This window comes from Talpa occidentalis, unplaced genomic scaffold (assembly GCF_014898055.3).
Source record: "Talpa occidentalis isolate TD23 unplaced genomic scaffold, MPIMG_talOcc4v2.1, whole genome shotgun sequence".
In the NCBI taxonomy this organism is placed as follows: Eukaryota; Metazoa; Chordata; class Mammalia; order Eulipotyphla; family Talpidae; genus Talpa; species Talpa occidentalis.
In genome coordinates, this window is record NW_026555331.1 from 26,314,000 (window position 1) to 26,338,639 (window position 24,640).

General features: G+C 35.4%; 1 protein-coding gene and 1 non-coding gene across 4 annotated transcripts in view; one reads left to right on the forward strand and one right to left on the reverse strand.

The window, feature by feature from the left end:
- OXR1 (oxidation resistance 1) overlaps positions 1–24,640 on the reverse strand; it is a 285,034-nt gene that overhangs the window by 123,676 nt on the left and 136,718 nt on the right. The window contains exon 1 of one of the 3 annotated variants that reach the window (XM_037502800.2): positions 1,396–1,423. The exons of the other annotated variants lie outside the window; for them this stretch is intronic. Within the exon in view, the coding sequence (XP_037358697.1) occupies positions 1,396–1,408 (13 nt within the window). The 5' untranslated portion in view covers positions 1,409–1,423. Of the gene's footprint in view, positions 1–1,395; positions 1,424–24,640 lie in introns of those variants that run through there. 3 annotated transcript variants of the gene reach the window in all.
- Positions 23,689–23,795, forward strand: LOC119251693 (U6 spliceosomal RNA). The gene has a single exon (XR_005126572.1). It is a non-coding gene; the product is annotated as a U6 spliceosomal RNA (small nuclear RNA).

The following is a 24,640-nucleotide window of genomic DNA, read 5'->3' on the forward strand; positions in this document are numbered from 1 at the left end:
TAAGGAACATACCTCAATTGTTTTACTATTTAAGTACAGGGCACTAAAAGTGCTAATTAGATGTGAAGTTTCTGGGCTGTCGTCCTTTCTGTAAGATGCTCTGGTTGAGCTGAAGCCTAGGAAAATTTGGGAGTTCTTCATTGTAAGTTCTGTGCTTTTCACCTTTTCTGTTAGCATTAACTTTCTTGAGTTGGCTAAGTCATCTGCTTTTTAATTTCCAAAATATTTGGCTGTTATTTCCTCTTCTGTTTTTTGTCTTACACATTTCCTTCTTTAAAAGGCCACCTTGCTGCCATTTCAACTGAGTATTGAAAAGGAACAGACTGTAATGGCTGTGTTTAATCTGTCATCTTTAACTGCTAGTCCTGCTTCCAGTCACAATTTTAAGATGTTTGATATGCTTAGGAGAATTTAATTACATTTATAGATTTGATTTATTAATTTTATAGGAGCGACATACTTAGAATGTACTGGCTTATTACATTTAAAATTTGCCCATTAGCCATTTACAGTGTTTGTTAAAAATCACATAAAAGATTATAGTTTGCTCATTCTTTGGGTTCTCTCTAAAGAAGATATACAAATGGCTAACAGGCAACATGAAAAAATGTTCATCATCACTTATTATTATAGGAAACTGCAAGTCAAAACCACATTGAGATACCATTTTACACCAGTAAGAATGTCCCACGTGCAAAAAAATAACAAACAACAAGTATTTGCAAGAAGTTGGATGAAAAAGAAAACTCCATTTATCAAAAGGAACATAATTCGGTTCAGCCACTATGGAAAACAGTATGGAGACTCTTCAAAATATTAAAAATAGCACTAATATATGATCCATCAATTCCACTTCTAGGTATCTATCCAAAGTCTATGAAAACACTATTTTGAAAAGATATATGAACCTTTATTGTTAATACAGACTATTCACAATAGTGAAGACATGGAATGAAACTTAATGTCCATCAATACATGGGCAGTTTTTATATTACAACAGTTTTTTTTTTTGTTTTTGTTTTTGTTTTTGTGGGACCCTCGCCAGCAGCGGGGGAACAAACTGGTGCTGCAGAGGCTGCGGGCTCAAACGCTGCGCCACCAGGGGAGGCCCTACAACAGTTTTTTTTTAACTTATATTACAGAATCAAAATACTGCAGACAAGTGACATAACTCGGGTTATGTTACTTAAAGCCAAAGGTTGGCAATTTCTGGTACTTACTTCATCAAATAGCCGATATACAAAGGCCTGAACCTACTGTTATTTCCACAGTACTCTACAATTTGGTTAATTCCCATGCTACCCAGTGGCAGAAAGCTGCTTTTGCCAGTAATGACAGACATATCATGGAAAATGAGAATTAGAAAAATTGGAAGGCATGATTTCAGAAACTTACTTCTCAGCTTCATAGATATTGGACATATTTCCTTGGAATTCAGCCTTCTGCAGCAGTGGTTTGGCGAGTTCTCTTTCAAATATTCTTGCTAGGTTCTCACTGGGTTTATTTCCATACCAAACTCTTAGTCTCCGAGTACATCATGTCTTTGAATAGCACCATTTCCCCCCCTTAATCTTTAGCAGACTGTTCAGTGAGAAGTCTACACCTTCCCACTTGTCTCCCTCTGACTAAATTTAAGAAGCTTTTAGAGCTGGGTAAGACAGTGTTAGCCAAAAGAATGAAGAAACAAATATGTGTTTTGGTTCAAAAGAGCAAGTTATTCATTTACTCAAGGGAATGTTCTGGGAATACTTAGCTCCTTTAATTTTAAACCCACTTAGAAGACTGGAGAACATTTATATATGTTGTCTCCATAGTGTTCATCACTAAGTATTAACTTCAGTATTAATATATTTTCAGAACTTAAAAACACATTATTTCATTAAAAAAGAGAAAAAGATGGGTTTTACAGAAAATAGCAAGTGTTGGCAAATATTTGGAGCAATTAGAACTCTAGGGTATTGTCAGTAGAACTATAAAGTCATGCAACCATTGTGGAAAGCAGAATGGAGATTTCTTTAAAAATGAAAAAAAAAAAAAACAACACAGGACCTGTATGTCTTTTGGATATATGGAAAGCATGTTTATTTGCAAGGGTGGCCAGCATTGGGTAAGAAGGATGTAGGTGTTTGTTTTTTTAAGATTTATTTATTTATACATACAAGAACCGGGATACAGGTCAGACACACAGAAGGGTGAGGATTCACCAGAGACAGAGTGGGGAACACAACAGGCAAACTGACTGAAATACACTGCTGAGGGGAGCAGCGAGTGAGACAGGAGAGGTCTACTGTGCCATGTGGGTATCTCCCCGGGAATCAAACCCATGCTGCAGAGGTTGTAGACAGCCTCACAACGCTGAGCTCAACTGCCTGTGCCACCAGGGGAGGCCCAGGATGTAGGTTTTTAAAGAGATATTTTCACATTCGTGTTCATGTCAGTGCTATTCACACTAGGCAAGGATTGAAACACCACCAATGTCCACCAGTGGGGGATGCAAGGAGAAACAAAATTTCACATGCACGCATGATGAAATATTATTGAGCATTAAAAAAGGATGGAAATCCTGCCACATACCACAAGGTAGCCCCTGAGAAATTCATGCTAAGGGAAATAAATCTGTCACAAGAAGGCAAAAATTTTATGACTCTCATTATACAGGATATCTAAAGAGGTAACATTCATAGAAATAGAAAGTAGAATGGTGGTTGCCAAGGGCTAGGGCAAGAAGAGGGAAAAGGGAACTTTTATGGGCATAGAGTTTCAGGTATGTAAGATGAAATGTTCTGGAGACATATTTCATAACCATGTGTGTATACTGCATGCTCAAAAACAGTTAAGACTTATATTCAAAAATGTCTACGATGGTAAGGAAAAGAAATTATAAGTTTGAAAGGGTCCTTATTTAAATTATTCTCTGCTTGTCATTCTGTCCATTTAAAAGAACTCAGTCACACACAATAAGAAAATGCTGGTCATCAGTATAAGTAGTCCAACTGAAATCATGAATAATGACTTTACACAGAGGGCTGGAAGTGTGTGGTTAGTCCAAAAAGCACACACTTCTGCTGTGAGCCTAGGATAGTAATAGAATCTGGGCTGCCATGAGATTGGTAAAACTGGAATTTAAATCAATTACTACCCCAAATTTCACTGAACTGAAGAACTGAACAATTTAGGAAGGCTGAACTAGATAAAAGCAAGGGCGTATAGCTAGTGATGGTGAATATGGGCTCAGAACTCAGAGACAGTAACTTAAAAGCTGGCACATGCAGAAATATGTGCAATGCAATTAACATTTAATAAAGGAAATCATGTAACTTAAATGTTTGTATGATTAGTTTAGAAAAAATCAGCAGATGATCAATATAAGCTAATATTAAAGGAATCATTTCATCCATTTTATAATTGTTTGGAAAATATTATGAATTCTTCTAAGTAAAAATGTTAAAATTACTCCCCCAAAATACAAAAAGGAATATTTATAGTACATAAAAACAATTTATATAAACATCCCATTCCTACATGTCAGATAAGTATATGTGGAAATTCTTGAAATAAGTTTTTGGTTTTAATTGTTGACGTTTTATTGGCCTGAAATGTAATTTTAATTTGTAAAATGTCTGCAATATGATTTATATAGCATGAGCATGCTCTCTGAATGTATAATGATCCTTGACTTACCTAATTTAAGAACATCCTTTCAAAGGTCAAAATGTATCATCAATCATTATGGTCATAACTTTACAAAACAAATGATTTAAAAGTACCTAAGAGACATCAACAATGCCTTAGTACTTAGTTTTTTAAATTTTTCCTAACTGCATGTTTTCAAGCTCTGCTGGTTTCCATTTTATATATTATAAGTATTACATGTTTATTTTTACTCTAGATAAAAACCTTTTGAAAACAGATTATGCTTCTCCTAGGACTTTTGCAATTGTGATTGGGAAACCAAACAGGATCTCTTTTGTGTTAACTGGGCTAAAGTTATACACAAAAATTATTGTATAATTCCATATGTTACTAATATATATAAGAATGATCACTGCTATTTTTAAACTTTCCAGATTATTCAAAATTAACATTTTTTTCATTAGAGTAATACATATGCATTTTAGAAAATTAGAAGATACAGAAATATAAAAAAACATTTTGAGAAAAGCATAGTTAATAAGTTAATATTTGAATGCATTTACTTCTAAGATCTCGTAAGATTTAAAATCATATTTGTGATCAAACTGTATGTTCAAATCAAATCCAGCTTTTATCATATTTGGCATTTGTCGCACTCATAGCAGGAATCTAGAAAACTTAAATAAGGGACCAGGAAAAAGAATAACTATAAGAAAGAAAATAACAAAATCAACAAACAACTATGAATCAGAGACACTCTATGGGGGGTGGGGAGGTGGGGAAAGGAGGGCTTGGGGTCAAAATAAGGGGATTGTAATTGTATGGGGAATATAAAAAATAAAAATTAAATAAAATGTGAAAAAAAGGAAGAGAAAAAAATAACATAGAGACTTATTAATATTTTTGAATAGATGAGTCATAATTTACTTAAATGCTATTGTTATAATAGTGTTACAATTAAAAAAGTAGAATTTCAGGTTGCTGTTGTATGTGTGTATAGGTTGTAAACACACAGAATCTTTCTCTCCTTTGTTAATCTCTCAGCTACCATTTTTTGTTGTTAATATGTCTGCTGCTCTTTTCTAATGTGCTGTTTTCAATCTGCCATGTCCTTGGAAATCATAATCAAATGTGTTATGATTTTATCTAAATTCAGAGTTAATGTGCTTTGAAATGAGAACTTGAAGTCTTCCCTCTGAGAAAATTGCCTGAGCTTTGGCACATAAATGAGGTGCCAGTTATTTTAGCAAAGCTATATCAGTTCTTTTTTTTTTAATAATAAATTTTATTTTTATATTCCCCATACAATTTCAACCCCCCCATTTTGACCCCAATCCCTCCCCTCCCTCCACCCCCCCCAAAAGTGTCTCTGGTTCATAGATTTTTGTTGATTTTGATTTTCACTTTCTTATAGTTATTCATTTTCTTGGTCCCTTATTTAAGTTTTCTTATATCAGTTCTTTTTTTAAAAAAAAGATATGTTCTTCAAGTTACCTAACTGAATCAAGTTGCTTGGTGTTGTTAAGTATGGGTATCACTGAATGAGAAAATCATTCATTCTGTACCTGGCTTAACAGTCAAACAAATGGTAGTAGGTATTTCTAATAAAACAAGGAGTGAATAACAAGTAACAAATTTTAAAGTAAAAAGGAAAACATCACTGATGCATATGAACCCATACTCAGGCTCATCATGATCAAGTGTCTGTGGATGTCTTTCTTCACACAATCAAGTGAGGCATTTACTTAGTCACTATGGTGATAGTGAGAGTGATGTGAAAAAAGCTAGTAATAGAAAAAAATTCCAATAACCTTCGTAGAATGTGATCTAGAATGCACATTTAAAGCCATTAAATATTCCTTACTCTTTGATTGAATTGCATTTCAAGATTATTCTAATAAATAATAATGCAAATACAACAAAAATGCATGCACAAATATGGTTTTAGAGCACTATTAATACCAACAAAAACTGGACCCTTTAAGCATCTAATATTAGCAACATGTCAAATAGATTTTGGTACTTTTACAGGTTAAATTGGTGCAAATTAAAAAATTGACATTTAGAATCACATTTTAATAATGTGAGAATAATAGATATCATCAGGTTAAAATTGCAAAGCTGTAGACAATTATGTAAATTATAAATTTCATGGAGAAAAGCCATAAGCAAAAATGTACCAAATTTTTTAAGGGTAATTTTGGCTAATGGAATTATTTTGTTACCTTGTTAATATTTTCTGTATTTTCCAAACTATCAGATATGTGCATTTTTAAAAACCAGATATAAACAATATATGTCAAAAATGTTTAATGCTTAATTTTATAACCCATGAAGACTGAACTAGAAACAACATCTCTCTGTACAAGAATATTACATTCTGTCCCTGAGAGCACATTTGGACACCTGGGACACTAATTGGACAGATACTCCTTAGCTCTGGTTGATAAGAAGAAGTTAAGTGCCTTCCTTTCTTTAAAGGTTATATACCAGAGTTCCCTGCCTAATATCGATACTCACCTTCTACAGAGAGAGAAGGTTTAACTGGGCATTAGGCTACACAGCAGTAGCTACACATTTTATCTCCCAGCCTTTCTTGGGTCCAACTGTGGTCATGTGACCAGTCAATGAGAAATGGACAGAAGTGATGTGGCAACTTCGATGTGGCAACAACTGATCATATAAAATTGAGCTTTATGCAACACAGAAATATACAAAGCCATTTAATGCTTTGGTCTTCCAGGATAATGCATTATAGAAATATCTTTTCAAAGGGTAGGGGAATCTCCAGTCTGGAGATGCAAACAGAATAGTAGCAGCATTAATGTAGCTCCCGCAAAGAAAGTTCTGTGTCCATCTTTCCTTTTTCTCTATTCACTGGTTGAAAATGAAGATGTTGGAGTAGACACTAGAGAAGTCTTTTTCAACCAAAAGATGGGAGATAAATATTAAGGATGCCAGAGAACTAGGAGTTTTGCCATTGATAGTGAAAACCTGTGTGGGGCTACTTAACTTAAGATTGTTGTAGGGGACAAAAATAAAATCTTTGGCCTTTATTTTAGCAGCCAAATTAGTATCCTAACTGTTGATCCTTCTCTGTGGCAGAAGCAGCTGTATTTAGTTGATGACATTCAGAAGATCAGTTCATCATTAATTACAACAAAACTAAAATCACTATATTTAGTAGTCACTTCCCAACATTTAAATAGCTAATCTTAAATAACTCACTCTATAGCTCAATAATGCAGCTATTTGAGAGCACAATGTGCTATTATATTTGAAACCAGATGTCCCAGAAGTCATCTAAGTTTCTCCTGGCAATAAATGTCGTTTTAAAAAAAATTAAGAATCACTCATTCTATGTCATGTGACCCGGACCTAGCTGTCGAAGATTCAGAGTCTTTATTGGGATGAGATTAGAAGTAGTTTCAAGTCACATGATTTTCTGCACCAGGGTTGAAATGACAGTCATTTTCTCAACTGTTCACAATAGAATGTTGGGCACTTGGTATTCGACATCATAAGCATAAAGAAACCTTGCTTTACTGCATATTTTAGATGCCTTCCTAGAGCACTGAACCATAAATTGACAGCAATAGACTACTGTTCAAGTATTTAAAATGGCTTTGCTTGAAAGACTAATGGTTAGATGATCAATTTATTTCTCCCACTAAATTAAAACACCAGAAAACAAAATATTTATATAAAAAACTAGGATTTAACTGGTATTTCTGACCTAATTTAGCAGAGTCATTACTGAACACATTGTCTGAACAGTTTCAATAAACTTCCTTGAATTTAATTTCTGGAAGTATAAGATGAACTTTAAGCTTCTTTTTTCAGATATATGTGTATATATATGTGTGCGCATATATTAATATATATGAACACATGTATATATATTCAGATAAATATACACATATAACATATACAGTCAGATAAATATAACAGGCACAGTCAAATAAATTAATATAAATGCAAACACACAATCAGATAAATAAATACATCAGGTACACAAATAAAACCAGATATTTTCCTTTTAGTCATCATTATGCTTATGGATATCTGCCTTTTTAACCACCTAGCAAATATTCCCGTTACTCTTGGTAATAGAATTCCTATTCATGATCTAGGTCCACCCCTCTCCAGTTCAGCCCAAGTGCTTCACAGGTAACTGTCTTGACTTTCAAATTAAAGGTAGAATCTATGGCTCAGGTCTAAGATAATTAGCATAACTCCATTCTAGTGGCATTTATTGAGATAAGGGTGGGTAAGAGCTCTAAGTTGATTTATTTAGATATAAGCTTAGGTTTTCATTTGAGAGCAGGAAAACTTGTTCTTTTCTTGGTTAACATGAATATAAGGATATGTATAAGGTTCAGATTCTTAATCATTCACAATAGATTATAACTACTTCAGATCAGGCATCTCAATCATAAAAAATTTGAATATGAACAGATAGCCATCTTGGGACGATGAGATCACAGTGAATGGAAGGAGCACCAAGGAAGCAGAGAACAAAATGGGAAAAGCAAAAAAATAGGTCCTCTCATATAATTAAGTAGCCAGATCATGCCTTATCTCAAGTCAGTTGGATTTCAGATACACTGAGTTTCCTTTAATTTCTAAATCAATTTGAGATAGGTTTTCTGTGGCTTGTAATCAAAGCATCATGATACTAGAGAGAAAGAAATTGAAGCAAAGTCAGGCCTTAACTCCAGCAATGATTTCATCTCACATTTTTGATAACACCAATTCTCTCTTCAAAGTAAGTATTGGTTTCTGAACTTAATTGTACGATGTTATAAGGTATTTAATTTGATAAGAGTATGTAGATCTTTCTCACATTGCATAGGGAGGTAATGAGAAAGAAATCTACACTACTTCTCTGCCTTTTTTGACTAAGGTGTTTAGTATATATTATTTCATTTAATTCTCTATCTCCATCAACATATATAGTCAATGAGGCTCAAAGAACATAGGATCCCCAAGATCACAGAGCAGTTAATGCAGTTTCTAGGACTGACTCCCTAAGTTCTGTCTCCTTCTATTACACTAGTTGCTTTTTTTTTTTTAAAGATTCATTTATTTATATGTAGAACTGGGGTATAGGCCAGAGGTGCGGGGGGTAAGAGGATTCACCAGAGACAAAATGGGAGCAGAACAGGAGGATCTACTGAAATACGCTCCTGAGGGGAGCAGTGGGCAAGACAGGAGAGGTCTGCTACCTAGCTAGGGATAGAAATCAGGCCTTAGCGTTGATAGTGTTGAGATTCAACCCCTACGCTATCAGGGAGTACAACACTAGGTTGGTTTTGATGAGTTATAAATCTCAAATAAGTAAAAGCAGGTCAATGAAGATATCATTTAATTGTCAGTGTCTTTGAAACATTGGTCACGACCTGCCTCTCTAACTTTGCATAACAGTTTAATTAAAATTTTGTTTTGGAAAAAAATTGAGAATTTTCCAGACCATTTAGAGATAACTTCAATGTCTCCATACGAGGCAGCTAACACTGACTCTTAACATGAAAATGAAAAATGAATGTGGTAATGTGAACAGCCTGACAACTAGTAACTATTTTCCCTTCAATCTTTATGCTTAGCAGGCACCACACTATATGTTGCAAATGATCCTTTATCAAAGAGCTAATTTCAGATTTCTTCCCCATCACTCTATGCTAGCCGGAGCATTACAGTTCAAATCTATCTCTATTGTTAAAGCACAAATCTTGCCTATATTATGTTCTCTACTATAATTTCTCCTTTGAAGTCTTTGGGCAACTTTATTTTTTTTAAGTAAATAATCTCCTTCTCTGATAGGTGGAAGCTAGCCTCTTTGTCTGCATTTATATAATCTATTTTTAGCATGCAATGAAGTTCATATTTCACATTTTTTTTTCTCTCAACATACTGTTTAACTCTTTTAAAAATTCTCACTCCCTCTTCTAAAACTCTACACTAACCCAGTCTCCTTCCTAATTGCTCTTGTTGGCAACAATCCCTCTCTGGGCTACTTTGTAAACAGCAAGATCATGTATTAAGCTTCTGGTAATCATTAACTGATCACATAAAATGGAGTGCTCAGCAATGCAGAAAGCATAAAGCCATTGGCTCTGACTTGGTGGTGTAAGTATTAATAATACAGAAATATCTTTGAAGGGGTTGGGGGTTGGGATCTCAAGTCTGGTGTAAACAGGAATATTACAGAAATATATTTGACGGGGTGGGGAGATCTCAAGGCTGGAGGTGCAGACACAGTAGAAACAACATTGATTTTCCTGAATATTAAAGTTAGAAGACACAGGAAGCACAACTGCACACTGTTAGGTGTACTGTTCACATAAGAGCGGATGACAAACTGTGAGCAAGAATCACGCCCAGGGGTCAAACTCAGATCAAACTATCAAAGCTGCATCATGGCCATGCTGACAAGAATGCAGAAGCTGTGAAAATTATGTAAGGCCACATTCTATTACAATGTGTTCTGGTTATTTCTAAGCATTTGCACCTAGAGATATAAATAACAATCTATTTACCTTGGAAAAACAGCTCCCACACAAACATTTCACATTTGATTCCTTAAGGGGGGAACACTGTAGAGGCTACAAACATTTCACAATGTTTTACAGTGTTTCTGGCTTTCATAACAGTTTGGGATTGATTTAAATGGGCACTGTCAAACTATCCAAATGTGAAATATGACTTACTGAAAATGATTTTAATGTAGAATGTCAAAGTGAGAGTATTGATGTAAATGTCCATGGAATATTTATAGAAACTTTCCTGTCATATCTCCTAAATTAACCAAGAGAGTGAAACAAATAAGACAGAACTCTCTTTACATTATTTTAGCAAGGTTTTATGCATCCTGAACACAGATCCTTGTATCTCAGAATGAGAGTTTGGAAAGATGTCCTGGGTTATTATCATTGAATGCAGAAATGGATATTCTCAATAGTGAGTATGCAATGACCTGCTTTTGACCTGGTTTTATATTCTGCCCAACATAGTATCTAATACTTGTTAAAGTTCAGAGAAATAGTTTCTGTTTATTGAATTGTAAATTGACATAATCCTTTGGAAAGAAGTTTGGCAATATGTAATGATCCTCACAATTTTGAAAAGATTACTTGACCTTGGTGATTCTGTATCTATGAATTTATCCCAAAATCACATACAGAAGGAGAAGACATAGGTTTATATGGATGTTGATTAGAATAGATACAAAACCTGACAAGTCCAATAACAGAGGATCATGGAGTAAGTAGTGATATAACTGGACTATAGAATACTATACAGTCAGTGAAAAGGATGGTGTAGAATCATATTTATTGGTACAAAAAGTATATAAGATCTATTAGGTTAAAAATAATACTTAATAATTATTGCCATATGCTAGATGTTGGGGCAATACCTGTGCACAAATCAACACATACCCCAGCTCTTGCAGACACATATTTTAGTGTTCATATCAGAACCACATAGTATAGAGTTTAACTCATTGTATATATAGTTTACTTGTAGCTAGACAATCTGGTAAATTGTATAAAGTAATTCTCTCGGAAGAGTGTGTTAATGCTTCATTTCTTCTATTTTGTATAATTTCTAGCATGTTGTTTAATAAAAACATGTTATTTTAATTAAAATAAGTTGGATATAAAATAGTCAGCATTAATAAAAATTGGTAGAAAGGAGAAATGAGGAAAGGTTTATATCACCTAGGAATCATGCCATTTTCATGGTTCAGACATATTTCACTTATAAAAAAGGCCAAAGTCAGATTCCAAAGCCAAAAGAAACATCAAGCAGATAACTCAGGAGGAAAAAGCAAATGGTCTCTGAAGTGTTATCTATTAAAGCTCTATATTTTCACATATATCTTATACAATCTCCAGGATTATAACTTTTTCTGTAGGGACCAGAGGACAGAAGATTTTATTTAAAAAGCAGATTGGGGACCTCCCTGGTGGCACAAGGGGTTAAGAGGCAACCTATGGAGCTGTCCACAGCCTTTGCAGTATGAGTTCTATTCCCAGCCAGCCAAGGAGCAACCCACATGGTGCAGCAGTCCTCTCCTGACTTGCCCACTGCTCCCTTCAGCAGTGTATTTCAGTCAGTCTACCTGCTCTGTTTCCCACTCTGTCTCTGGTCAATCCTCTCACCCTCAGCACCTCTGGCCTGTACCCTAGCTCTTGTATACATAAATAAAATCAATCTTTAAAAAAAAAATAAAAAGCAGATTGGAGATTTCCAAAATGAAGCAGGATAAGAAAAGAAATACAGATAATTGAGGACCGGATGAATTATAAATACAGGATCAGTGCCTGGAGCTTGAAATACTTTTTTTATTATTATAAATTTTATTTTTATATTCCCCATACAATTGTGACCCCTTATTTTGACCCCAATCCCTCCCCTACCCACCCCCCCCATAGAGTGTCTCTGGTTCATAGTTATTTGTTGATTTTGATTTTCACTTTCTTATAGTTATTCATTTTCCTGGTCCCTTATTTAAGTTTTCTAGATTCCTGCTATGAGTGATACCATCGGTATTTTTCTTTTTCTTTCTGGCTTATTTCGCTGAGCATGATCCCTTCCAGCGCCATCCATGTTGCTGCAAATGGCATGCGTTTGTCTTTTTTGAATGCTGAGTAATATTCCATGGTGTATATGTACCACATCTTCTTGATCTAGTCATCTATTTTTGGGCATTTGGGTTGTTTCCAAAGCTTAGCTATTGTAAACAGTGCTGCTATAAACATGGGGGTGCAGGTGCTCTTTGGAATTGATGATTCTGTGTCCTTTGGGTAAATACCTAGGAGTGGAATTGCTGGATCATATGGAGGCTCTGTTTAGTAGGTGCCAATACCATGCAGTTTTGATGATTATGGCTTTGTAGTATAGTTTGAAATCTGGGAGTGTGAGGCCTCCATTCCCTTTTTTTTTTCAGGAGAGCTTTGGCTATTCGGGGTTTTTTGGTGATTCCATATGAATTTCATCAATAATTGTTCTATTTCTTTGAAGAATGACATTGAAATTTTGATTGGAATAGCATTGAATCTGTATATTGCTTTTGGTAGGATGGCCATTTTAATAATGTTTATTCTTCCAATCCATGAGCAGGGGATGTCTTTCCATTTCTTTGTGACTTCTTCTATTTCTTTTAACAGTGTTTTATAGTTTTCTTTGTATAGGTCCTTTACCTCTTTTGTTAGATTTATTCCCAAGTATTTGATTTTTTTTGTTTTGATAATAAAAGGGATGGTTTTTTTGATTTCTTCTTCTTCAGATTTATTGTTTGTGTATCGGAAGGCTACTGACTTCTGCGTGTTGATTTTGTATCCTGCCACTTTACTGAACTGACTGATGAGTTGAATTAGCTTTTCTGTGGAGTTTTTGGGGTTCTCTATGTATATTATCATACCATCTGCAAATAGTGATAGTTTGACTTCTTCTTTTCCTATTTGAATTCCTTGTACGTCTTTCTCTTGTCTTATTGCTCTGGCTAGGACTTCCAGTATTATATTGAAAAGCAGTGGTGAAAGTGGACATCCTTGTCTTGTTCCAGATCTTAATGGAAATACTTTCAGCTTTTCACCATTGAGAATGATACTGGCTGTTGGCTTGTCATATATGGCCTTTATGATGTTGAGGTATGTTCCTTGTATCCCAATAATTTCAAGGGCTTTTATCATGAGCTTGAAATATGTCTATGTTTATCATAATTCCACAAGGAAGGGATTTTTTACACATAAATAACCTCAGAAAAAGAGATCTTATTCATGTTCACACAGCTAGGAATTGAGGAAACAAGAATTTGTTCATATCTAGATCCCATATCAGTCCTTCTTAAATTAACTTTTTGGCAGGGCAGAAGAAAACAAGATATAATAAAATCAAAACTCAATAAACTAAAATGCCATAGAATTTTAGATCAGGAAAGGATATTCTGGATCAATTGTTTCAATTTCCTCATATTATATATGGAAACATAGACTCTGGGAGACTAAGCAACATATCCCGGGCCATACTCCCCCAGCATTAAAGAGAAATGATGATGAAATATTTCAATTTGAATTATTAGCAAAAATTCTGTTGTTTTTTGACCTTTGATCAGTGGCAGCTAGAAAATTATTTAATAATCATATACTGTCCAAACAGATACCTTCATGCAATAAATTCAGTTATATTTTAACTGAAGATATTCTGTTTATTAACAAAATGGAATGGAGAGTCACATTAATTAGCTTAAAAATCTTTTAGTTTTCTTTGAATGGTTTCACTTATAGGAGGAATATAGGGGAACTGAATAAGAAATGGGGGGGGGATAATAATACAAAACACAACAAAACCAAAACAGACAATTATGAACCAGAGACATCAGGGGATGGGGAGGGAGAAGGATGGGAGGGAGGGAATGAGGAGCACAGAGTACTGTGATGATGGTGCAGGGGTGACATTGTTTAAAAATGAACAATGATGTAAATATATATATATATAAATACATTTAAAAATAAATAAAAATCATTTAGTTTTCATTATCTATAGCAACTTCTCCTGCAAACTTCATACTCTAAAGGGCATGTACAATAGACTGGATTTCAAATTTTACAATTTATTTACTATTTCTACATGCCAATGTAAATGTTAAATGTTCCCCTTTCCGCAGTGGTGGAGGACTTACAGTGCCTTGGTGGTGGGTGTCCATGTGGTAATGTACACCCAAAAGGTGTGATCCTATGCCTCTAAACCATATATCATCTTGTAAACCGAAAAAACTTCAATAAAAATAAATAGTGGAAATTCCTCAAAAAACTAAAAATGCAGGGCCTCCCCTGGTGGCGCAGTGTTTGAGCGCAGGGCTGCGAAGCTGCCCGCATCCTCTGCAGTGCCAGTTCAATCCCTGGCCACCGGCGAGGGTCCCACATGGCATGCAGACCTCTCCTTCCTCTCCCGCTGCTCCCTTCAACAGCGTATTTTGTCAGTCTGCCTGTTCTGTTCCCTGCTCTGGCTCTGGTGAATTCTCTCACCTTTCTGCACTTCTGACTGTACCCAGTGCTTGTATAAATAAAATAAATCTTTAAAAAAAAACAACTAAAAATGCATCTGCCATAAGACCCAGCCATTCCACTCCTCGTTGTCTACCCAAAGGACAAAACACTAATTTGAAAGGAAACCTGCACTCTTATGTTTATCGCAGCATTATTTACAATAGACAAGATACGGAAACAACCAAAGTGCCCAACAATGGATGAGTGGATCACGCAGACGTGGTATAGATACACAATGGAATACTACTCAGCAACCAGAAAAGATGGACTTTTGACAATTTGTTGCAACATGGAAGGAGCTGGATGGGATTATGCTAAGTGAAGCAATCCAGGAGGAAAAGGAGAAATACCAGATGGTATCACTTATATGTGGAATATAGAGAAACCAAACAAAGGGCCAGGCAGGTACAAATATTAAAGCCAACCCTTGAAAGCCAGCCACAGATCTGAGGGGTTAGAGGGAGGAGGAGAGAGAACAGGAGTGGCGGGGGCTGGAGAGAGCACAGTGGACGATGCTGGAGGACTTCAGGTGCTTTGGTGATGGGAGAGCAATGATGACCACACCTGAGTGAGAAATTCCACCTTTAAAATAACAACAAAGGTTTTATTTTAAACCAATGGTACTTCATTAAAAATAAAAAATAAAAAACATAAATGTTCCTTTTTTAAATAGCATTTATATTCAGTATTACAATGAATTTTGTCATTATTATTTGTCAAGGACAACAAGTAACTTTTGTTACTTGAGTAATTTGGGTAATTATCTGGCAGTCTGTTCAAGGAAAACAATGTAAACAGGTGAGGCTGAAAAACGCATTTGAAGTTATTTTTCACTAAAGTAATAATCACAATATGAAAGCCGGATCTTCAAACTAAGTAACTCTCCTTTTCTGAGACAGCATCTGTAGAAAGCATATGGTACTGATGAAACTGCAGAGCATCTGGTAAAGCCATGTGTAATCTTTTTAAAACCTGAAGGATTTACCTGAAGTATTGGGTCCACCTGTCTTAAATCTAAATAAATTCAGCATCCCAGAAATCTCTACATACCTAGTGAGGATTAATAAAAGATAATGTCCCTGTTGTTCCTCTTCCTGTGTCCGGTGAGACTCAGCAAATAAGAAATTAAAAATATTTTCAAGAGAGGAAGACATACAATTTCAAGTTCTTTTTTTTATAAAGATTTATTTTTATTTATTTATGCATACAAGACCTGGGGTTTAGGCCAGAGGTGCAGGAAGTGAGAGGATTCACCAGAGACAGAATAGGGAGGCCAACAGGCAGATTGACTGAAATACACTGGTGAGGGGAGAGGTGGGCAAGACTGGAGAGGTCTGCTGTGCCATGTGGGTATCTCCCTGGACGGGGATCAAACTTGGTGATAGCGCTGAGCTTAACCCCGAGCCACCAGGGAGGTCCCACAATTTTAAGTTCTTAAGTCAAGCTTGTAGCATATAGAATAAAAGTGGGTCCGATTGAAGTCAAGTGATTTAACGAGAGGGTGAGATCGACTTGTCATGGCACTTAGCCAGTGGCCTATGAGTTTGTTTTTATTTCAGTATGAACTCACTTATATTTATTTAATACTTCTGTAATATAATCCAGCACCTCACTATTTATTTTGTTGTTAGAACTGTTCTAGCTTTGGCCACAGAGGACTCTTTTAAACCACTTCTCATGTATTTTTATTGATTTTTAAGCAATCCCTTGGATTTTGATGCTGCACATTGCCTCAGTTTCATCTTGTGTATTTCCTGGACTTTTTTCCTTAGTAACGTTTAACATTCCCTTGAGTCCAAGGCATTTAGGCTGACACTCCTGGCTCAGCAGACTTCCAAGGCACACTGGGGCTTAAGGAGAGTACCTACAAGTCACCTGCCAGGGCTCAGGACAGAAACTATCTCTGATGCCTGCAGTCAGCAATCCTGACCAGCTCTACACAATTCCTTTAGCAGTAAAATGAATTGTGTGGGAGCATTAGGAAAGACTTAGGGGTGGGCTGATGCAAAAAAAAATAAGATAAAATAAAACTAGAGAAGACCCTAACTAGCAAATGGGGCAGAATTCTGGAACCAGAGGTTATTTCAAACTCACTTTATTTTATCGCTCAGGATAGTGGATTTTGACAAGTGCATATTTCCTCTATAAAGGGGACAGTCTGTACGGCCAATGGTTTTCCAACTTTAGTGCCAGTAAGAGTCATTTGTTTAAAACACATATACTGGATTCCACCCCAGAATCCTGATTTTCTCTGTATTATTTTTAATGTTATGTTTTTCATTGTTTTAAATCCACAATGCCTTTTGAAAAAGGGGTGTGTGTCTCTTCCCACTTTGAGAATTATGTGTTTGGGTAAATCTTTACCAACTTTACTTTTGCTTTCTATTATAAAAAAAGTCCTTTTTTACACATTGAAAAATATGATTGTTAGAAAAATTGTCATAAAACATTAAAGTTTTTTTCCCAAATACTGTCATCTTTTTTCTTCAATTATGTTTTGTAACCCTATTCCTAAGGAGGTATTTAAATTATTTGTGTTTGTTCTTGATATGATTTAGAGGAATTTGAGGCCAGTAGAATGTACAGACACAAGAATATAAGCAGGGCCCTTAATGCCAAGATATAGGGCACCGGTGTTAATTGCAAGTGAAGTGTATTAAATGATATGATATCCAGAGACATGACATTATCTGGATAGGAAGATGATTACAATAAGGATGGTACAGGGCTATTGTTCAGCCAGTTTATATCAGAAATAATTTTATAATGACTAATATACAGCTACTGCCAAGTTGTCAGTTGGCTCTTTCTCTTCTGTCCAGATTCTGCCATTTGGCCCCTTAGATAAACGAATGATTCAAGAAGTAAAGAACTGAGGAGCAACAACCTGGCAGGGGGCATTGTAGCTGGTAACCTAGCCCTACCATTGCACTGGATTGGTCAAAGCATCTGCCAAAAATGTTGTTAAATATTTTGAACATCACCCCTGAATAGGGGTGAAATATGTAAACATTCATAACAAGTTATTATTTTGATTGCACTAACTTAAAAGTTTGAGGACAGATGAAAGAGAAAAATCACCAGCTAAACCTTAAATCAATTACCAACTCAAAGAATTATGTGCTGGATACACAGTGGTTGTTTAAGCTACTGGTTTTTGGGTTGGCTTGTTATGCAATAGTCACTAACTGCTGCAAAAGGGCTATGTCCTTTTACTTCCTATAGTAACCTGTTCCAGAAGGAAATCTTCCCCATGTACATGTCATAGAATTAGGAGCTCATTCTTCATGAAATTCTCACAGTAACTCTATGAAGTGATTGTTATTCCCACTCTGAGAAAGTTATAAAATCCTATAGTGGCAAAGCCAGAATTCAAAGTCAGTTACATCTTCAAATCACTGGGGTTACCATCAGTAGTATCACGTAATATATTTTCTCTTGCAGATATATCTTCAATTATACATTTGGTTGAGTTAGTTATGTTTAAATTACTCCTTATTGATTTTTCCTTCTTTATTAAAATGGAGCCTTTTTTCTTAATATTAATAACAAAACAAATAAGATAATTCATAACAAGTTTCCTACTTTGGATGGGAGAGTTTTGTCATCAATATGAATGGCATTTGCCCAGTGCATAGGACAAAAGCATACTTTTTGACGTAAGCACTTGTTCTTGCTGCATTTGACCTTAGAACATTCATAGTTACCTACAGACATGGAGATTAAATGCTGAGTCCCAATCACTTTTTTCGGTATGAACGCTACGTAATGAATCCAACAAATGGAATCCAGAGGAAATATCTACTTTCTCTTCTTGGGAGCTGCCTTGCAGTAAGAATCCCACAACACATTAGGTTTCAGAGGACTGTTTCTGCTAACTCTGCGACTGAGATATGCTAATGTGTAGGAAATGTTAATTACCCCTATCAGCTGTCAATCACTGTCATCATTTAGGAGAAACATGGGTTAGAAAAATAGCCTCTGTGGGTACCATAATCCTAAGTGTATGGTTTATATAATTGCAATTTTATTTTAAACTGAGGGCTAACATAGCTATATATGGAATGACTCCCTATGCTTCAGCTACCTTATTAAAGACAGCAAGAAATTAAAATGGCTCATAGCATTATAATGGGAAGGTTTCTTTAAATCCTATTGATCAGCTTTTCAGGTAATGGGTCGTCTCCTTTACTAAAAAAAGAAAAAAATCTTAATTAAATGGGAAGGCTCAACATAGCAAATGTTTCATTAACTACAATTAGAGCAAAGACGAGAAAAAGGACTTTGAGTTTATGTGTATGTATGAGAAGAAAAGGAAGGAATTAGATTCATACGGGAGTTTAGAAGAAGAGGAAACTGCAGGTGGGTATTTGCTCAGACTGCTTAAATAGCTTCAAGGTTACAAAATTAATGAGGCAAGGGAATTGCTCAGATTCTGTCAGAGAACAGGAAGCTATGGCCTGAAGCTATGAGAGGAAAACGCAGACTAGCTCTTAAGAAACACAGTAAGTTAGAAAGAACATTTAGTGGTGAAGCAAACGCATGCACACACAAAAATTGACCGTGAAGCTACACCAGCAGAGATATTATATAATCAGTGAGGAAGGATTATGTAAAGCACAGTGTGGCACTGAATGGTCATCTTGTGTAACAAGGGGCTTCTCTACGGCTTCTGCCTGAGTCGGTTTTCAATCTTTTGGTTTCTGAGGACATTTGACATCCTACTATGCTCAGCATTCATGCATGATTTAATTTAACTGTAAAAAGCTATGCTTTAGGTGTTCTTATTAGCTTGTGCTGTAGATGAAGTAAATGAGGGGAGAGATATTTAAGAATTCCCCCCAGCTCACAGATAATAAAGGCAGAGCCAGGATTGAACCCCTAAGTTCAGTTATACGATTTCAAGGCGTATGTACTTCACGGGGCTCTACCGTTTCTGCTGTTGAGATAGTAACAGAGTTTAAACACAAAATTGGATATTCTTCAGCACCACAAGGTCTTGGTTTATCTTTTATTCCCAGAATTATCTTAATAAATTCAGAAGCTTAAATGAAAACGCAGCATGAAATAGTTTGTGATGCCCCCTCACTACTCCACAGCCTCCCAAATTGGGTCCACAGTCCCATAACAAGGACCTGGAAGGCTCGGTGTCCAGTCTACTCCTTACTGGTCCACTTTTGCTTCTCTCTGCTTTACAATATCCACTCCCGAGAAGGTTCTGGAAGGCCCACATAAGGGTCATGCCTAACATGCTTTGTTCTGTAGAGTTCTCAGATGCTTCTGGCACAGACAAGAATATGCTTTCTGCTGCAAGGTTTAGAAAGTTGTTATCTGGGGAATTTCTGCCTGCTGCATCTTTTGAAATTCCCTAAAACATTTTTTTTTGTTATAATTTCAAAAAAACTGAGAGAATGTCTACTGCTCTGCTTTTATTCTTAGTTTCCTTTCCAATGGGACATTCCAAATGGACAATGCAAATTTTCCTTACAGGTCAAGTCTTGACTTAAAGTAGATATGTGGAAAGCTTTGTCCTGTATCCAATTTCATCTTCTTCTGTAAGATTCTGCCCATGAACTTATTCTGTGTTTAAGACAGAGATTCTAAGCCTAGTCTGAGGGAGTCCAAATCACAGAAAAATCATGGGATTCACTCAATAGGGGTAATAATCCAGTCATAGCAATGGTGCATCAATTTACAATTGATGCACCAATTGATGTACATTATATCTAGAATGTACAGGCACATACCCACACACATATGAACTTGCTATTAAGGAAGTAACTTTTAGACCTTAGCCTAAAATAAATAATAATACAGATTTGCCTTAATCCCCATTCCGTATCTTACTGGGTGAGCAAATATAACATTTTAATACATGATTCGCCTTAGTATACCATAAGTCCTACTGAGGACCAACTTTACCAATATTTCCATTGACAACTCTTACTCTGTAGCAAGGCTTTATTTCAAAATATGAGCATGTAGTTACGGTTGGAATTTGTCAGAAGGTATTTTATTAATCTAATCATAAGCAGAGGCCATAAAGCCTTCAGTTCATTTAATTGAAATCTTAGAAAACAGCCTCCTTACCATCCCTTGAAAAAAATGAGCATAAGAATCATCATTTATAGTCAGTGTATTCATTTTATACACAATGTGAATTAGTTCATTAACATTAGATTTGATTCCATCTAAAAAGCTGCTTAAGTTAAATAAACTCTTGAAATATTCTTTGTTATCAGGGCAATTATTTTTCCAGGGCATCAGCTACCCTCTGGCAAAATTCTAGTTCTAAAGCATATCATAAACCACTGTTCTGATAAAGGAAACTTACCAAGTATGTCTCGTTCTCAGGGTTTATTTAGCTCATATCATATCATTACTAGATAAACAAAGAATAATAGAAGAGAGATAATTTTCTCAATACATTTTGGCAATGTAGTTTGACAGATAGGATAATGAATCTAATTTAATGCATTGTATAGGCAATATACTCCACTAGTTTAATACATTGTATAGGCAAATTTATTACTTCAAATCAACTTAGAGGTTACTTAGATCACTGTCTTATAAAGATACTTATTATTCCATATGATGGTGCTGCTTGTTTTTCAAAAGAAAGAGACTGAACAATTGTTTCTAATGGCTATAAGAAAATTCTTGATACAGAAAAGATACCAAACTTATTTTCACACAATTTTCATTTTATACATTAATGGTAAGAACACATACATTTAAATGATGATGGAAGAGTCTTATTCACCATTTCTAAAGCTCCCTGATCAGATTTGCAATTGTTACAAAATGACAATTTAGAGACATGTAGTGATAGTTGTACTTCTTATCAAATGTTCTTGAAAGCTAAACTGTATAAGACATTGCAAGAAAGAAAACTACCTTCCTTCATAAAAGTAGTAATTTTGAAAGAGTACAGGGGAGAAAAACAAGGTGGGGCCCACATGGTCTTCTTCCAGGGCGGGCCAAATATGGAACCACCATGCTCTTCTTCCCCAAGGATTTCAGAGCATCAGTCACTGAAGATCAGAGATGGGAGGCAGAGGGGAGGGCTGCAGTTCAAGGAAGAGGTCAGCACTGCCTCTGCAGGGTGTCATCTAATGAGTTCTTAATGAAAAATCAGGTGCTCACAAGCCAGAAGCTCTTGGGTTCTGCAGGAGGCAGGAGGATGGCCTCCAGTGAACCTGGACTCAGTGCTGTCTACAGGAAAGGCATTGATGTTTGCTGAGTTACTTATTTCTGCTGTATCACCATGCACTTGTGCATGAGGGGTCAAAGCATATGAGGAGTCTTTGTTTTAAATATTCAGCTTGATTATTAATTCTCTCATGCCTCGAGGGATATACATTGGCCAAAAAAAAAATATATGATAATTAAAGAAGACACCTGTCTCACCCCTCTAGAACAAAGCCAGTCATAACCAATAATTTAAATTGGTGTTTATCATCAGTATTTAATAAGGGAGCTCCTAAAATACTCTACATATCTATTATCAAGATAACACAGAATTCTTCAGAGGGATTTCAGTGTGTTCATGGTTTTGTGCAACCAACCTCAATCTACTTCCAAAATATTTTCATCACCCCCAAAAGAAATGCTGTACCTATGAAGCAGTTGCTTCCCCTTTAGTACCCCCCATCATCTGGAAACCATCAATCTGTGTTCTGTCTCTGTGGATTTACCTTCTGTATACCTTTTATATAGATGGGACCATATATCACCCAATTTATTTGTGCTTGGCTTGCTTTTTAACATAGGTGTTCAGGTTTGTACATGTATCAGTACTTCATTCTTATGGCTGAGTAATATTCCACTGAATGTATATAACACATTTCTTTATCCATCACCTGTTAATGGACACTGGATTGTTTTTAAATAATTTTTAAGTATAATTTATCCGAAATTTTCATGCTTATTTATAAATGAACTTATGTATCATTTGTAACCCCTACTACTGGAGTATTGTGAGTACTGTGAGGTCAGGGACTTGCCTGTCCATTACCTTATCCATAGTAAATCACTGCTGAGTAAATACATTTACATTCTGATGACGTTAGAGCATTTGTCATCCATAGATTTCCTCTCAAATCAACTGCTTACACTCTTCCTTTCCCTGCTGCTACTACCCAAAGAAAGATTTCTCAATAGAACTGCAGTCTTCACTGCCAGGCTCCGGAACAACTTTAGTATTTCTCGATAGCTTGTGATGTTTCCCAGTTCTACTATCATAAAATTCACCTTGAGTGAATGTTAAGATTGCACAAACACCAATTCAAAGGAATATATAATGTCCCATGTTCAATACAACATGGTTTACAATAGTGAAATTAGAGAAGTAACCTAAATACCCAAGGACAAATGAGTGGATTAGGAAATGTGGTATATACACACAATGGAATACTATTCAGCTATATAAACAAGATGAACTCTTGTCAGTTTTCAATAACATGAACGGAACTGGAGAGGATTATGGTAAGCACAATAAACCAGGAGAAAGACAACTACCAGATGGTTTCACTCATATGAGAAATATAGAGAAACAAAATAGTCAGACAACACCAAACCAACAACAAACTTCACCCAGTCTCCTCTAATATTAACATCTTAAATGATCATAGTATAATTATCAAAATCAGGGGATTGAAAGAATATTTTAACTAATCTATAAATCTCATTTGAATATTACCAGTTTTACCACCAATGCACACTTTCTGTCCAATGTCTAATCTAGGATGCTGCATTAGATCATGAAAGGGTAGGTTAAATTCACATATCATAAAATTTAATCTGTTGAAAAGCACTGGTCAGTAATTTTGCAGAATTGTCCTGAGTGGGATTTGTCTGATGTTTTCTCATGCTTAGGCTAAATTATAACCTTAGGGGAAGAATAGAACAGAGGTTACATTGCACCAATACATTGGGTCAGGTATTCATGATGCTGATAGCTACTAATATGAGCATGAGTATGTTTTAAAGCTCCCAAGCTGTGCTCATTTTGGCAGCACACATACTAAAATTGGAACAATGGACAGTAGATTAGCATGATCCCTGGACCAGGATGACATGCAAATTCATAAAGCAGTCCATATTTTTTAGTACTAATAGCAGAATAATCCTTCTTTAATGGATTCATTCCTGTGTAAATCATTGAAAAAGTGCCACATTTGAAAGATAATTTAATGGGGGTTCAGGAAAAAATGAACCTGACTTTAGTAATTAAAAAGAATATATATCTGTAACTTCAGGAAGAAATGCTAATATTGTGTTGAATAGTACAGATAGATGCATGTGCTAAATCAGGGATAATTTTGATTGATTGATATTTTAATCTTTGATAGTATTCTAATATCACCCATTGAACAACAAACGTCTGATTTTCCCAATCTAGGCACACATACCTCTTTAAAACTATCACAATACTTAAGTATTCTGCAAATTTTGGTGCTAAATGTCTATTTATTATTCTGATACAGTTAAAGGCACCCTTCTATGAAGTTATATAAAATAAAAACTTCTGATTCTTCAGGATTAATGTCAGGGATTGCATGAATGTAAAACTCCCCAGTAATTTCAATATGCAGTCAATTTTGAGAACCAGTAGTGCAGAGAAAATTATGGTGTCTTCAGAAATCTGTGGTAGCTTAATGAATCCTGCCATTTTGGATATTACAGAAAGGATAACAAGAGAACAATTCTGGAATATTGAGAACTGATGCTAGAAATATAAATACAGATATAAATAATTTAAATACAAGTATGAATAGCTGACATTTAAGCTTAAATATTTTTATTGAATATATACTACCTGCCAGGCACTGGAAAAGAAAGATAAATAGGACATAAACTTATCCCTCAGGGAGCTTAAAGTAATGGGGAAGAAAATATGTTTAGCATAAAACATCAAGTGCCAAATTGGAGGAACTATGAATTCTTACTGG